This window comes from Rhea pennata, chromosome 10, assembly GCF_028389875.1.
Source record: "Rhea pennata isolate bPtePen1 chromosome 10, bPtePen1.pri, whole genome shotgun sequence".
NCBI lineage: Eukaryota > Metazoa > Chordata > Aves > Rheiformes > Rheidae > Rhea > Rhea pennata.
Genome location: NC_084672.1, coordinates 12,237,972 through 12,255,318, shown reverse-complemented (window position 1 = coordinate 12,255,318; position 17,347 = coordinate 12,237,972). Strand labels below are relative to the sequence as shown.

The window sequence follows — 17,347 nt, the reverse complement described above, 5'->3', positions numbered from 1 at the left end:
GCGGCCGCACGGAGCGCAATCCACGCTGCACCGCCGCCGGCTTCCTGTCCCGCCGCTAGCAACCGGGCCCCTGGCAACCGGGCCCTTAGCAACCGCGGCGGGATGGTGGCCCGCGGCCCGGCCTGGCCCCCGCCGCGCTGCCTTGGCCTCGCCGCGGCTGGTCGCGGTTTGTGCCGAGGGCGTCGCTCCCGCCCGGGCTTGCCTGCCATCGTCTTGTCCCTTAGACACCTCTGGGTGTAAAAGTAGTTTTAAAAAACTGCTGGTTAGTTGGTATCTTGGCAACAGCTGTTTAATCAGTGCGTTCTACTTGCCTCATTTGGGGCTTCCGTGCACCTTGTGTGCTCCACGCTTACTCCAGATATGGCATCATGAGTCTTAAGGTTTTAAAACACCTTGCCTAAACTGTGAGAAACACAGGTCTCCCAAAGCACAAAGTCACCAGCTTGCTGAGCTGCCTGTGCAACAACCTGCTACCTGCGAGCGAATGAAGAAAAAAACCCGGGCACTGGCTGCAGCGCTCAGTGGTGACCAGGCGCACTGGCGGTATTGATGGGGGGTTGAGATTTTTCAGTGGGTCTTTTTACATTGCCACAGTTTCTGACAGTCCTTTCTTTCTGTGGTCACTGCTTAGCCCTTTAGAAACCCAATTTCTGTTCCAGAATTGTTATTTGGTTCATTTCTTGTATGCCTATGCATCAGGCACGTATGTCCCAAACTGAACCCATATTTTGAGTGTGCAGTAATGTGACATTGGACGCTGCAACTTTGGTTTGCAACCTGGAAAGCTTTAATTTCTTGTTAATATTTGGGGAATGGGTAAAATGAAGCTTTGAAAAGTTTATAAGCAATTGATGGGAGAAAGTTTTTATTTTAGAGGGTCTTGTTCATCCATAAGAATGAAATCCTAATGCACTGTACCTTTCCGGGTACCCCCATTTGAAGCTCCGTGAGTTGAATGTTAGGGGTGCTAAGATACACGGTAAAATAACAAGTGAGCTTGTAAACGTGTGTGAAAAGTTTGGTTCTTCCAACTTCACGGTAGCCGCTATCCTTGAGGGATAACAGGAGCTTGTTTGAGGGGAAATGGGCAGAATCTCACATTAGAAATCCCACATTTTCCCGCACAGGGGAAAGCATCGCTGATTTACTCGGTGTTTTCCTCACGCAGGCGAGGCCGCGGGCCAGCCCGGGCGCTGCCGCGGCCGGCGGCGGCGGGGGCGGCGCTCGCTGCGGGCGGGCCGGGTCCCGCGCCGGCCCCGCCGCCCGGAAGCGGTGGCCGCCTGCCCTGGGGAGCCGCCATGGCGGCCGCCGCCCCCGCCACCCTCCCCGTCCAGCTGGCGGAGCAGCCCAGGTGGGTGGGTCGCTCCCCGGCCCGGCCCCGCGGCGCGGACCCGCCGTCTCCTGCCGGGGGAGGGGGGCGCCGGGGGCCCACGGCGGGCGCCGCGCTTTACCCGCAGGCCGAGGCAGCGGGGTGGCGCTTTGAGGCGCGTCGGCTTCTCCCGCGGTTTAAGCGGCCGCAGGAGGCCCCGGCAGCTCCTGCCGCCAGCGTGGCCCCTCTGCGGCCGAGCGCGAGCGGGCGCGGGGCCCGGACGCCCCTCGCCCAGGGCCCCCGCAGCGGGGCGGCCGGGTACCCGCTGCTGCTGCCCCCGCCAGCGCCGCTCCCCGGAGCCGCGGGGTGCTGAGCGCCCTCTGTCCCGTGTGGCCCGCGGCGGGGCCGCTGCTGTGCCCGCCAACGCGGGCTTTTCGCCCCGTAGAGCTGCCCCTCGCTGCGTCGCGACGCTGCGGACGGATTGTCCGGACGAACCCTCCTACCTGCGTTAGCGCTGGAGACGGGTCACTTTTCTAAACTCTTGCTACTTAAATCAGATCGCACTGCATTTCGAGCCCCACGGAAAGGATGGGGACTCAGATGCCTTCCTGGACTTGGACGTGCGAACTTGTGAGAGATGCAGTTGCTTAATGCTTCAGACAACCCTCTTTGATGTAGCCTTTGTAGCCTGTAAATAGCCTTTCGCCAGGCTTGCTTGTAAAACCCACATTAAGAAAGAAATTAGTCAGCACTTGGATAAACATGCCCCCATGACTGATCTGTTTGTTCTTGGTCTCTTGGTACCAACACCACTGTAAAAATAGCTGTGAAACAAGTGGCACAAAAAGGAATAAAGTTAACATTGCTTCTAGAATCTGCCAACAGACATCCCCATGGACTATAATATCATCATTAGTGTGGTCTAGAAAAAGGACTGTAAAATGAAATGGCAGAAATTGCTGCTGCTAATTGGAAGAGTGATAAACTAGTCAATACGAGGGGCAGTTATGAGGAAATTAAGAGACAATACACTTTCGTTACTGGGCTCCAAGATGGAGAAGTACAGAAAGATCTGTTAAAGAATTTCACAGCAAATAATATTTTGTAGTTTTCCTTCTAGAGAAATATTACAAAACATTTGAATATGTGTAGTTGGACAATAATGCAGCTCATACAAAGAAGTACAAACTAAATAATTGACTGTGAAATTTGGTAACATCTGTTTTTTATTGCTGTCATCTTACACTTTGTATTAACTAAGCTTCCATTTCTAGTTTTAGACTAACCATAGAAACCTTAGCAGGGTTCCTGTGACTAGCGTTTTGCTGTTAGGCTAAAAAAAAGCCTAAAAAAACGTTTAATTGGATGCATGTTTGAAAGCCACCAGAGTATGCTGGTGAAATAGTATAAGACCTATTTTTAAAGATTATTTTGCTTGCCTTTTTATTGCTTGTTCTTCATCTTCTGCTGCTTCCATTAATGAACGTTAATGGGTTAGTGTGTAACCTAAATTGCTTTAAAGTTGATCTGTAGTGAATTGGTAGCAAATCTCTCATCTCTCAGTGGCTTCAACTCTGATTCTCGGTCTCTATTTACTCACTGCTGCTTCATGACACTCAGAAGCATCCCTACATTGAAAACACAGGGTGGAAGTTAGATATCTTTACATTCTTATGAAATAAAGGAATATGCTAGATCTTTTATATCTATTAGAACTTTCAGTGGCATGTGTATAACCTCAAGGGAAAATTTGAAGAACTTTCTGGGAACAGTTGCTGTGAAACTGTACAGAAAACACGGTCTAAATAAGTCACAGGAATAATGCAAGTTTTGAAATTTTAGTTCTCTGTAGATGTTTTTATACAAAATGGTGTAAAGTTTGATACAGAAATTGCAAAAGTCAAAACCTAGAAGAAAATCAGTTTGCTCAGGCCCTGAGCAGTCTGATCTAACTTTGAAGTTAGCCCTGTTTTGACCAATTGTTTGGAATAGATGACCCACAAAGGTCCTTCCTACCAAAATTTTTCAATGATTTCATGCCACGTCCAACTAAACACGTAAAGTACAATTGTGGACAAGAAAAAGAAGCCATTTCTTATTAGACGTATATATTTTGTAGCTTAAGTCACACAAGGAAGGCATTCAATGTTTAGAGCACCAGATAGTGAGTCAGCACTACACACTCTCTAGGAATTTATTTGCTGAACCTGGAATATTTAGAATCTGTGTGCCTCTATTTCCTTGCCTGTAAAATGAGAACAATTGTACGTGCCTCACATAGATCTTGCAAGGTTTAAATTATTACTGTCTGTAAAGTACGTGAAAATTCTCCTGAAGATGCAAGAGAGATGGGGGAAAAAAAAAACCCACACGTTACGTCTATTCTTTCCTTTCTCCTTTTCCCATATTCTTTCTCCGATTTTTGAAGTTTAGGCTAAATGTTTTAGCTAAGTTGGTTAGAGTGTTGTGCTCATAATGCTAAGGTTGTGGGTTCAATCCCCATATGGGCCACTTGTTTGAGGGTTGGGCAAGATGATCTCCAGAGGTCCCTTCCAACCTTACCAATTCTATAATGCCAAGTTTTAACATGTTCTAAAATATCTGGGAGAGAACAACTACACTTCTGAAAACTTTGACAACATTTTTTAATGCTTCAGTTTTCTACTGGGTCTTGTGACACAGAAAAATGCCATGATTTCCAGAGATGGGTTATTTCTGCAATATGGGCAAAATGGACCTTTGGTGCCTTGGCACGAGGAGCCAAGTACTTGCAGCTACTGCACGGGTTGGAAAAAGGAAAGGTGGCTGAAGGAAGATATGGATATAGATGTATTTTGCTCATCCTGCTCCCACTGGATGCATGGGAGCAGAGGATGGTGACTTGTAGCTGCCTCCAAACCCCAGTGCCCCAAAAGAGCCATTGGTCCACACTGCCTAACCTCTTCCTCAGCGGCAACAGCAAGCAGGTTACAGAGCTCTGGCACTTGCAAAGTAGGTGGAGGCTCTGGTACTTTGTAACTCCAGGCTGTTGCCTACTTTGCTGCTGGCTAGAACCAATCTAGGCTGGGGACTCGCATAAGATTAGGGCTCTTTCATCCTTTTTAAAAAGACATACAAATATTAGTTGCTTTTGGATGTCTGACTCCTGATTTTATGATTACTTGATTTTAAAACAAACTTCTTATTAACTAGTGTATTCTAAATAGTGTCTTTTCCTCCTTATAGCAAAAATAAGCATCTTAATGTAGCTCCGTATGTAACAAATAAAATTCCATGTACATCAAAAAGTTTAATTTACTTTAAGAATACATTTTAGACTATAGATTTCCTGTCTTTTATCAGAATATATTAATTCTAAAGTTTTCCAACCTGCCTTTCAGATTGCTGAAGCTGAAGGAGATGTTTGCATCAAAATTTGGGTCGACTCCCAAGTTTTATGCTCGTGCACCAGGGCGAGTCAATTTAATAGGTAAAAGAGGAGTATTAATCTTGTGTTATTTTACTTTATCTGCCATCATGGGAATTTGGTAGTTTAAAATACAGAATTTAAAATAATGTTTGTCTTTTTTTTAATTCTGTTTTTTTTTCCAGAAAAGTTGCTTGTGATTGATCGAAAGTCCTAAATGGGAAAGAGAAGATAATACTGTATTGGGTTTCACTGCATATCATTACAAATAGAACTGCACAAACCCCGGTTTAGGGAAATGTGTTTATACAGAACAGTGACAATTTTGAAAACTTGAGTAACTTGCTTGCTTATGTTTGGATGCAATTTTTTTAAAGGCCTTGGAAATCTAGTCTAAAGTAATTAATGGACAGTGGATCTACAAACATTAGTAAGATGCCGTCATGAAATCATTTTTTTTCTTATCCACTGTAATTTAAGTTACCAGGTATAGCTAGCCACGAAACAATGCATTTGATGAAACATGAAATGACTCTACGATGATCTTCTCTTTCTTACTCTGCCATAGAGATGTGATCCACTGGCTGCCTGGCAAGACACAATTTGTATTGATTTAGGACTTAACGTGTATTTCTCTGGCAGCTTTGTTTTTGAGATTTCTCTATCCAAATTATGATTGTGTTCTCCCTAGAGCTCAATTCCTTGTATATTTATAGAGTAATGCAGCCCATTTGATGACATTATCAGTAACAGGATCCCAGAAAAGAGATTTAAAAATTAATTAGTCCACTGTGCAAATAATGATAATTTTTATCTTGGTGTTCTGTGAACATGTTATGTAGATTAATTAAAGTAGATAGCATATGCTGTCTACTCAGAGAGAGGATATTTGCTACATCTATTTTATATTTGAAAGTTGTTTTGCATCTTGTGTGTAACTGTGTTAATGATTATTTAAATATAATACTATTTTACTGGAAAAAGGTTCAGAAATTACATGCAAAAAAATTTCCTCTACAAGCCTAAAGTAGTGGCTAATGAATCATCCAGACTGGCAGAGGAAGTCACATAATAAGGAGTCACCTATTGCCTTTATTTTTTCCAGCCATCATTCAAATGTGATTGATTTGATCTGTTTTTTTGTACTGACATAACGCCATACAAATAATGTAGTTGTTTGAATAACCTACGTAGTGCTTTTTTTAATAATAAGCCAGTGTTATAAACAGTAGAGAAAGGCAATAGATCAAATGACTAAAGAAATAAGAAAAAATAAAAATATTCTGTGCATTAATATGAAATGGAGGAAAACTACTAAGTGGGGCTTAAATAATAAAAGTTGGGACTGTGTATTCTGAAACTGTCTATGATAGGAAACAACTGAGCTCCTGTAGAATCCCTAGTACTACTATTCTAGAAAGAACTATTCCAAAATGTTGTTAATTGTCTGTTTCTTTTGTAGGAGAACATATAGACTACTGTGGTTATGCTGTGCTCCCTATGGCTATAGAACAAGATATACTGATTGCAGTAGAACCTGTGAGAACACAAGTTGTGCAACTGGCCAATACAAATTCTTCATACTCGTAAGTAATAGTTTTGTTTATTCATTGATTTTTAAGAACCTCTTTATGCAGTTGAAATTCAGACTAACTTTTCAGAAATCTGACAAATCTCCATTGTAAGATGTTACTGGAGTTTTATTTGTGTAAAATGAATGATATAAGCAGATGGGATCCTGTTGACTCTAAATACATATTAGTTTAGAGCACTAGGTCCACTGTTCCTGTCTCCCACCTCTTTGTTTGGATTTCTGTTGTGAAACCTCTGATTTTTCAATCCTTCTAGAAGTGCAATCCTTTCCCCCCTCTTTTAGCTCATCTTTCCTGATGGAACCCCTCAACTGGGAGCAGTTCAGGTCCTCCTGCAGAAGGGAGTGAAATGTTTTGTAATCAGTAACTGTGCATGTAAGCTAATACTCCCTTGCTCTGGAGAACCTGGGGCTGTATTTGCACAGCACAAAGGCTTTAGCAACAACCCTAGCTCAAAGAGTCTGTATTGCCTCTGTTTCCCACTTCCTCCCACAACTGCTTGTTCACAGAAGCATAAAATAATTTATGTTGGAAGGGACATTTGCAGATCATCTGGTCCAATCCAGGGCTAACTTCAAAGGTAGAGAAGGGTGCTCAGGGCCTTATCTAGTCAAGTTTTGAATATCTCCAAGGATGGAAATTCCATTACCATGAGTAACCTGTTCTGTAGTTTGGCCACCTCATTGTGAAGAATATTTTCCTCATGTTTAATTGGAATTTTCCTTGTTGCAGCTTGTGTCTGTTGCCTCTTGTCCTCTCTGGGGTACCTCTGAGAAGAGTCTGGCTTCATTTTATCTATAGACACATGATAGGAGGTCAAAAACAGAAATTAGATCCTACTGTATACTTCTCTTCTCCAGGCTGGACAAAACCAGCTCTCCCAGCCTCTCCTTTTATGTGTATGTGCTCTGGCCTTGTAACCACCTTAATAGCCCTTTACTGGGCTCACAGCAATTTTGCCAATGTCTTTCTCATACTGAGGAGCCCTAAAACTTAAAAAGTGCTTAACGGAGGGAAATAATCCTGCAGTTAGCTTCAACTACACCCACATTTTTCTACCTCCTTCCTCATGATGTACTGATATTTGTTGCATATGTGGTTGCATGGCAGTTCAGATCAGGTCACTCAACCAACTGAACTTTTGCAGTTTTTTGCAAAAATCAGAATCAGCACAAACTTAGTTGGTTTAAGCCAATGGCAAACTATTCCCTGAAAGCACAGTGCACTGCAGTACGGGGAGAGGAGCATATTGCCAAGAGTGGAAATTACTTAAGCACGTACTCCTGGTGAAACCTCAAATGTTATAAAAACATGTTCTGAGCTGCTGCCTGCAACTGAGACAATTACAAGGAATTTTCACTTCCCTGGTGAGTATAAATACATAAATGCTTTTCATTCACTGTATGGAGTATGTTGTCACAAATTGGCTGAGCTGAATTAAAAGTTTGCCACTGCCAAAGGGATGGCTTGCTTCTCTTCCCTTTTACCCTTGTTCTCCCCGCCCTCTCAGCCCTGCTTCTAGCCCTGATCCACTCTCTGCCTTTTACCAGGTATATTACCTGTGTAGCATTAAGGTAATGTACACTAATCACCTTTTTTTTTTTTTTTGCTTGCTTAATTTTCTATCATTTTAGTGAATGGTTTGCCATGTGCTCAGCACCAAAGCTGGCTCAGAATAAGCAATGGGAGCATGCAGCAGTGAGCTGAGTAAAGGAAATGAAAGTGGGTGGGACCTTTCCCTTTCCGCAGTAGTAATCTGCAACGTGGCTAAACAGTATAGCAAAACTATTCTGCAGGAGGAGAAATTATAATATAAAATTATAATAGCTTTGATCAGGAAAAGTTGTTATAATGGATATTAAATAAAACAGTAACCAAAACATAAACGTATTTACTTGGTCTTTGGGCTTTAGCACGTTACATAAGAATCAAAATGACCTTCTGCTGAAGTAAATACAGTTCATTCCAAATCTAGAATTATAGCCTTTGATTTCAAAGTGAACAGTCACTACATTTTTACATCTGCCTTAGTTTCAGTTTGAAAACATACAGTTTAAACCATAAACTAAGAAGAGCTCTCAGAGTATGACATTCAGCATCTCTGTTTCATTGAGACATTGTTGCTTAAAAAGAAAGCTAAAACATGCCCATAATTTCGTAACAAAGAAGTATTTTTCAACACTTTGGATGTTACTCCACATAACAAACAATTGTTGACAGTATATCTTTTTTTTCCAGCTTGTCACGCTGGTAGATTTATGCCTGTGGTGAATGCATATATATACAGACCTTTGGCTAACAAGGGCTAACCATAAGCCTCTGTAGAATCACTGTTTCCTATTTCATTCTTGCTTTGTTAACTGGAATATAGCCCTCTTCCACCCAGATAGTTCATGTTAACTTTTCAGAAAAACGGAACACAGAACAGGTTGCAAAAAACCACTGTTATGTTTTTCATCATAAATTCTGAGTTGATTAGATGCTTTTATGTGTGTGTTATTTGGGCTGAAATGCTATTCAGAAGTTGCAACCTCTTGAAGTTCCCAGTACCTCCTCTCACAAAACATCTTTGTAATTGAGAAATACATGCATAGACAGTATCTGACGTGATACTTCTCAAAATGCTTTCAGAAATACCACAGGACAATAGTTACCAATGATTTTTCCATCTCATGGCACAACCTGAAAGTCTTTTTAAAAAATCAGATCTTTAACAGAGGACTGCAACAGATAAGCTAACAGATTGACAAGACGATACCTGGCCAAATTGGCCAGCCAAATTGATCTCCCAAATAAGGATTAAATACTATTCAAGCATGAAAAAACTCCACTCTTTAATTTTCCAGGTGAATTAGAATGCTTACATGTAGCAGTGGAGATGGGGCAAGCTTTCCCTGTAATCCCTTAAAATAGAAAGGCTGAAAAAGACAGTATCAGGCTATTTAATATTTTTCATTTTATTTTATTACAATGTTCTTATATCAAACTGCCTGCCTTCCCATAGGAGGAACAAAGATAAGATTTAAGCTTTGCTAATTTAAGATGAAGTTTAGGCATTTAGGAAAGGGTTTTTATAATAACTTGAATGTGATAACAAAAAGCTGGACTTAAGGATTCAGGGGACCTTGCCACTCTAACATCCTGTGTTTCTATGAAGTAGGTCCACGTGAAACCAAAGCCAACTTTTCTTTCCTTTTCTGTGTGAGAAGATTGCAGAAACAAGTAAAATACCTTATAAGAAGTCATTGTTTCCCTTTATCACAAGCAACCAGCAAATGTAACCACAGTATATGTCTTACTGTTCATTTAGTTTTTCCTTTGTCTGATTCTATAAAAAGAAGGATGCAGATGAAATAGTCTAGAAAGCTTTTTGGAGGGACTTCAGATTGATCTCCTGTTAATCACTTTTAAACATTGATTGTGATTATCCTTGCTTTTTTTACAATAATAATTTAGGATTATTGTGGAAAACAAGCATAAGCAAACACAAATTTTTTTATTCCTCATAATTAAAAAAATGTTTTCTATCTTGCCAGTACTTCTGTTTTCTGATCATATTCAAATGTTGTAAGCAAAAGATTTTGTTATATCCTCCGGAAGATTGTTCCAAAGACTCATAGATCTCAAACTCAAAGAATTTGTTGGTATTCCTGAACTTTCCTCATATTGCAATCTCAGTACTTGCTTTTGTGTTGCTCTATAAACCAATAATTTCTCAGTACTAACTCTCTGCAATTCATTGATGCTGCATTGTTGATAATGTCCCATAAGTGGCACTATTTTCTGAAATTGAAATGACAGCAAATTATACCTTAAACTGTATAGCAATCTCTGATATTTCCTGCACTGCAATTAATGTTAAAATTGAATATCTAAGTGAAAAAATGGTAATTCTAAGTTGATATTTGAAATGTGAAGTCTGTCATATCATGTTGACCTAGCAGTAGTTTCTGGACTGATAATGTAAGTGGGGTAGCTCACTATGGTTTAGCTAGCATTAGACCAGATAAAGAGGAGGCAGAACTGGAGGTCCCCTTTTACTGTGGTTATCAGACTTCAGGTTTGCATAATCTCAAAAATTGCAGCCTTTAACTGTACCAGGATAAAGTAAAGGTTTCAGACATAATAGAAGACAGTTATATCACTGTAAATGTGCTTTATGTTAGTGTAACTGTTTCTTCATAGGGAAGAGAATACTTTACTGATAAAGGTATCTTCACATCGGTATTCATTACAGATATTAACTAACATTACTATTTTAGATAAAAATAAAAAAGGCACATCGCTAACGTAAGTAGTTTTACAGGTACAGAGTAGGACTAGTATAAGAAGCAAAAATTCCAGTTTCTTGTAAGTTGTCAAGTGTCTCCTTCCTTAAAATTCCTGCCAGTTTTTTATTTTTCTTTCCATTGGGCCTAAATATTTCTAAGGATTCCAGCTGCCCCTTTTCATACAGCATTGCGTGACACATTGTGCTCTTTAAAGCACAACTTAGCCTGCAAGTTGAATAATTTTCATTAGTTTTTCCTGACATTCTCAGTGCCTTAGCTCTTTCTGGATTGGGCATCTACTGTATTGACATCAGATAGACATAGTTATTGGGAGTTTAATAGTATAGACTTCTAAACAGACTGTGCTTCTTGAGGATTGATGCATGCCCGTCTGAGGTCTCTGCACATCCCTGCATGTTTTGACAGCATGTATCTGTAGCATTAGTTTCTTTAAGAACATTTAGATTTGCTGTTTTTATTGTTTTGAAATAAAGTTGGAATAGGTAAGCCATTATCAGAATTATCCTGGATGAAATAGATAATCTTGTATTTGAATTGTACCCTGAAAACATACATGAAAACATATATTTAGGCCTGTTTTAATGAACTGCTATTCAGGCAAAGGGTAATGAAGATGAATTTCTGAGCAGGAATTAGAAGAAAGCTTGAAGTACATTTATCACTATTCTAAGTTTGACAACTGTGATTATTTAGATTTTTCACTTCGCTGAGGGATTGAAGAAGGCGTATAGACTTGTGATGGAAGACATGCTACCTTGATTAAGAATGCTAAGGGGCAGCTTTAGTTTCTGAATTTGTTTAATAAATTCTGTAACTTAAGCAAAGCTTATCTATAAGTTACGCTTTTATTTAAAAATTATTATATAATTTATTAATAAAGAAGAGCTATAGGGAAAAAACTAGTAAATATTTAATAGAAAAAAAAGTGATTGTCAACGTCAAGTTATTTCTGTTCATCAGCAGATGGCAGTAATAAGCCACGTTTTTCTAACTAAATTTACTGACAAGTTAGTCTTAAGGTATTTCTGTTTTTGCAGGGATTTCAGTACCAGTGCTAATAACATTCAGATTAACAAAACCAAACCTCTGTGGCATAACTACTTTCTATGTGGACTGAAAGGTATTCAGGTAAGCCAAATCCATTTAACTTAAGAAATTAATGTAGAAGTAAAATACAACAAGCATAATATTTATTCACCCTGAAAATATTCCCCTGCATTTTGTGACTTTCTCTTAACTCTAAAGTTAAGTATTTATATCTTAAAATTTGAAAATGAGATATAGTTGATTTTGTTTTAAAATATTTGTAGAGCACTATGTTCATTTTATATTTATTACATAAATTGATACTGAATAATCTGCTTACTTAATAAAATCTTGATCAAACTAATTATCATAATGACATTTCTGTATTTTAGAGTTTAAAAAATGCTTCTCAATAAATTCAGGTAATAACAATTTCCTTTATAAAGGTTTAGATGCTTGGCTGTCAGGAAATGAAGATGCTATCTTCGTTCCTTTTCTCCTATGGAAGTGTTTTAAAATACAGAATTAATTTTTATTTGTGCTCGAAACATGCAACTAGTGCACAACTGAGCAAAGCTGACTCATGCAGTAGGCAAAAGAAAATGTAAAAAACAGACATCATACAGAAGGAACATTCCAGTACGAGCTGTTGCTTATCCAGGTTTTCAGTGTGTGGAATTTGAATGGGATTTTCAAAATTTCCAAAGTCAGTTAAAACAGTGTGCTTACGGTAAGGGCTGGAGCACTTACCAGACAGCCTTTTCTCTGTCTGCTCGTTTGAGCTTTATCTTCTCCTCTGCGAACCAGCCTGGCTCTGGACTGGCTTGGAGCCTGAACAGCCCAGGAAAGCCAGGGCTCTGTGTCCATATTGGCCTGGAACGCAGAGCAGAGGCTCCCCATAAATCCCACTTGCCCATTGCAGGTGATTCATGGCCCTTCTAGGAAGAAAGCATGGTGTCTTCTCAACCTGATATGACATTTTTGGAATCCTATGACATTTTTGGAAGGACAGATGGCATAAACAGTGATGACAAGGCCAGGATCAGGTCACTATAGCCAGCCCACGTTGTGGGTAAATGTGTCTTAAAGCACATGAAGTTATCTCTGGATAGACCGTCTAGGTCATCTCACAGCATGATCCAATAGATAAGCACTGCAGATAGCCATCAAAACCAGCCTCAGACCAATACAATATTTGGAATAACCAGTGTCACAAATCACTTTATTACAATCTGCAGTTCCTAAACTGATATATTTAAACTATATGCTTTCTTATATTAAGGCTAGCGTGACCAATTCACTTACTTTGCAGTGTGCTACTGAGATTTGTTTCCTAAAGACAGGACTTTATACTTGAAGGTTAATTGGCAAAGCAGGTTTTCAGACTCTAATACTGGCAGAAAATAAGCATAAATGTTACAGACTTAAGAAACACTGAAATACAAGTACTCAGAGGGTCCAGCAGGATAATCTGTTTATATTAAGCTGAACATGCTATCCTTTCGGGACAGAACTATTGCAGAACTTGGCAAGGTCCATTTTCATTTTTGAAACTGAAGTACATTTTCTATTTAAACATCGCGTGATAAGTTTGCAAGCTGATTCACATTCAAGACAATCCAGAAACTGGATCAGTTTCTGGTTGCTTGAACGTTTTCTGTTTTTGAACAAGCCTGTCTAGTGTTCATAAAGGGGCATGGGCAGGATACAAAGTTCCTTGTATTTGTAGAAAGGGAAATTTAAAATAATATGAAGTGATAATAGAATGGTAGATGTCAGAGGAGGATCATTGTGTTTGTTGATTTCTGCTGGTGTTATTTATGGTTGAAGCTGTTTCAGGAAAAGTAGTAGAAATCTTTTGAAGGTGGGCATTTTTGTATAGAAGCAATGCTGTTTTTCTGATTGTTGACATTTTTACATAGTTTATTGATGTATAAATCTGGATCAGAATGTAGCTGTTCATGTACTGCCCATATATGTTCAAAGATTTTTTGATAAGTACTCTATGTTTATTTAAAACTAACATGAGAGAGAATTTTATATTAAAATTATGATGAATGAAAACGCAAAGCAAATAAAGACTAATTAAAAGAATACATGCTTGAGGATTTAAGGTTTCTGGATTAAATGTTCTGGATTAAATTATTTGTGATATTTATAGTGCGTGTAACAATGTTTCAAACTTTATTCTAAAAATAGCAGGACAAATACCATCACTGCTGGTAAGTATGTCTTTGTGCCTCCTAAAGCATACCTTCCTACAAGTACCACTGTGGTTTTCTCGGTGCCTTCAAGTACCATTGTGCCAGTTCTGTGGGTGCTTCAGGAATTTGGCTTTGAACACGGCTTCATGGCCACTGGTTCCCCATCAGCCTAAAATGGCTCCCTAATACGGCATGCCAGTGTGAGAAGTGAAGCATGAAGTGGACCTCAAGCTCTTTAGGATGCATTAAGTGAGGAGCTGAAGAGGAGAAAAGGGCAAAAGTAGACTATAAAAAGATTGGTAACCGCTGTCATATTCTTTGTCACTACAGCAGCTCAGAGCTGAGCCAATACTGCAGAACCCACCCACGAAGCTTGGTAAATTCTTGGGCATTTAGCCCATACCAAGTTGTCTGTGGGGTACAGCTCTGTCAGCTTATGTACATTTGTGTACAGGAATTGCAGACATACCTTTGGCTGAATCCATACCATTGGCTTTGTTCTTAAGGGACAGAATGAAAATTTCACTTTTTTTTTTTTTTTTTTTTTTTTTGAGACACCAGAAGCAGGTCCTTGGTTCCAGCAACTCTGCACAAAGATTCTCTTTCTAAGTATCAGATAATTGCAAGCCTGAGCCTGTCTGTGCTTGAAACTGAGATTGTTTATTTTTTCATTGTTAGGAACATTTTGGTCTTAACAACCCAACTGGAATGAATTGTCTGCTAGATGGAATCATCCCTCCAAGTTCTGGTCTCTCTAGCTCCAGTGCTTTAGTGTGTTGTGCAGGACTCGTGACATTAAGAGCTAATGGAAAAACCCTCTCTAAGGTAATTTACTGTAAAACACAAGAGTGTCAGCAGTAAAATTCTACTTAAAATTAAATATTGTTAATGTCTGTAAACATTAAAAACACGATACAATTGTTTTTGCAAAGAGTTGTTGGATATAAACTTAAGATATTGCACAATTGAGCAAACATCTTTGGCCAAATTTTGGCAGGATTTGAATTTGGCAAGAAAACAGGCTTACATTAAAGCTGAAAAAAGAGCATTATTGTAAGCCTGTATTTTGGCCAACCATCAGGTCCATGCCTGGACCAGATGTGCTATCTGCAGGCCAGGACGGAGGATATATGTGCTAAAGCATGTGGACCACACCCCCAAGGCCTTTACCCTGGCCCTGAATGATTTTTCATGGCTCTAACAGAAGAGCATCTGTTGTAGGCCTGTGGAAAAATTTCTTGATAAATTATATAATCAATGCAAAGCAGAGGTAAAACTGTTACATCTGACTCTCCTTACTCTCTTCACAGTTTTTGGAATGAGCATATTTATGATCCAAAATGTATTCTTCAGTTTTTTAAACAAACATCAGTCTTAAAATAAACCCCAAATATGTGACCTGTTACCATTACAACTGTCAGTAGAATTTGGCTTATGTATTAAAAATTTCTGGAGGAGTCATGGTCCTTGAAGGTGCCATATGGGTAATAAAGTTCTCTCCAGTAGAAATGTCTGGGTAAGTAAAACTAGGATCTTAAGTTGGAACACTGTCAAGAAGAGAAAAGAACTGATCTAAATGTGACTGTTATGCATATCTGTGCCTACTGTGTAAGTCAGACATTCCCAAATTGTGGTACAAAACCAATTTGAAGTGGTACATCATGATGGCAGCTCTACTTGTATACAAGAACTTATCTGAGCAATGAGGTAAAGAGCCCTGTACAGAGAGTTTTTGGTAATCAGCTGTGACTTCTTATCCAGCTGCAGTGCTCTGCGCAGCAGCACGTGCTCTATCCCACATTGCAGTGCTTGCAGTGCTTGCTTGAAGAAGGTATCAAGCAGGGATAAGGCAGCAAGAAGCATGTTTGGTTAGGTGGCTTGGCCTTTTGTAGTAGGAGGATATGGCTGTAGTCATTGTCACCCAGTATTGGACATTTAACAGAGGCTCCAATTTGCAAGATGAGGTGTGTAGTTCAAATGCAGATGAAGGTATGGGGTTGGGAATCCTGCTCTGGTGAGTGAGACTTCGCAGTAAGAGGGTTGGAGGTGACAGACACATGCTTTTCATGCATGTGTACATGGCCGTGTCAAGAGAAATTCTGCATAGAGGCTGATATCACAGGTCAGCACCATCTCTGATGGTGACTGAACTTGGGAACTCCAGATCAAAGTCACTGCAGTGAATATATTCAGAGAGAAGCTGGGTGTCTGCAAAATCCATAAAACTGACAGAGGTCAGAAAGCCCAAGTTTTACTAGGTAACAGAACTCTGTGCCTGGAAAACCAGAAGACAGGTTTTCATTATTCCAAGAAAGACTGTACTGCTTTCTTAAGAGAATAAGCATGACAGTGTGTATCTTGAGCTGAATTTACACATGGCCTGGGAGTACTGTTCGACATTATGCCAGACCTGTTCTAAAGAAAGGTGCAAAACTTCTTCTCGTGTTTTTATAGAAAATTATGGAGGAACAAAAGGAAGACAGAGCCTCCACCAAATGTTTTTTCCTTCTCCTCATGTGTCCTCTTCAATCAACCCAAAATCTCTCTAGCTTTTTGGCTGGAAAATGTGATGACAGTTAATCCTGTGTCTCAAATATGATTGTACAAACACAAGAGAGAGAACTCCACATATTTGTCAGGAAATCCTGCAGAATCCTGCTGTCTGCAGCCAAATATTTTGCACTTGCAATGAAAAGTAAGCAATTAATGTACAGATGAGAATTCCCAGTAGCCAACAGATGAAGAGTTAGGCACATATCTGAGGTTTTGTGCGCTTGAATAGACTAAGACACCTGATTGTGCTGGATAAGACAGAGGATGACAGCTCTGAAGACTGATTACTTTTGTCCAGGTTTTAAGGTTCCCAAAATCTTACAAGACGGTAAAAACAAGAAGTCCAGTGTTCTGGACTAATTTATGATTTAGCTTTTGGAACCTTTTACGTTTAGCTAAATCCAGGTCCTCTGATGCGCTGGATTTATACTTAGCCTTGCTGAACTGCTGTATATAAGGCAGCATTAGCCCAAGTATAAATTAGAGCAATCTAGGCATATGAGACCTCAGAAGTATGAAATGGGGTCTGGCCACTTCTTTCCAGCTCCTAATGCATCGTATGCTATTGTCAAATGGTATCTGCTCAGGATCCAGTAATGCTGGCTGGGTATCGGCTGGGAGCTCCCCCATGGCAAGAAAATTCTCAGCTGACCAGATCTAGGGGCTTTCCAGATACTTCCTACTAGAAAGCAAACCAGGAGCTTGCATTTTTAGGGCTCAGAATATTTGTGTTAGTTTAGTTTTAAGGAAGAAATACTGCTTTCCCTCTCCCCTACTTTTTTTTTTCCCTCTAAATGCTTACAGTTGCGAAAGTTGTAAGTGGTAATATTTATAAGATAAAATATTCAGTGATTGAGGTGGATTGTCTCGGTAATTTTATGAGAAAAGATTGACTTTTTGCCCCTCATTAATCTGATGGACTTTGCAAAATCATAATACTATGATCTGCAGAAGCAGAACAAGGA

General features: G+C 39.8%; 1 protein-coding gene across 1 annotated transcript in view; it reads left to right on the top strand.

Moving 5' to 3' along the window:
• Positions 1–1,269: 1,269 nt before the first annotated feature.
• Positions 1,270–17,347, top strand: part of GALK2 (galactokinase 2) — a 49,538-nt gene continuing 33,460 nt past the window's right edge. The window contains exons 1-5 of the mRNA XM_062584263.1: positions 1,270–1,351; positions 4,690–4,778; positions 6,178–6,301; positions 11,637–11,727; positions 14,508–14,654. Coding sequence (XP_062440247.1) covers positions 1,299–1,351; positions 4,690–4,778; positions 6,178–6,301; positions 11,637–11,727; positions 14,508–14,654 — 504 coding nt within the window. The 5' untranslated portion in view covers positions 1,270–1,298. The remainder of the gene's footprint in view (positions 1,352–4,689; positions 4,779–6,177; positions 6,302–11,636; positions 11,728–14,507; positions 14,655–17,347) is intronic.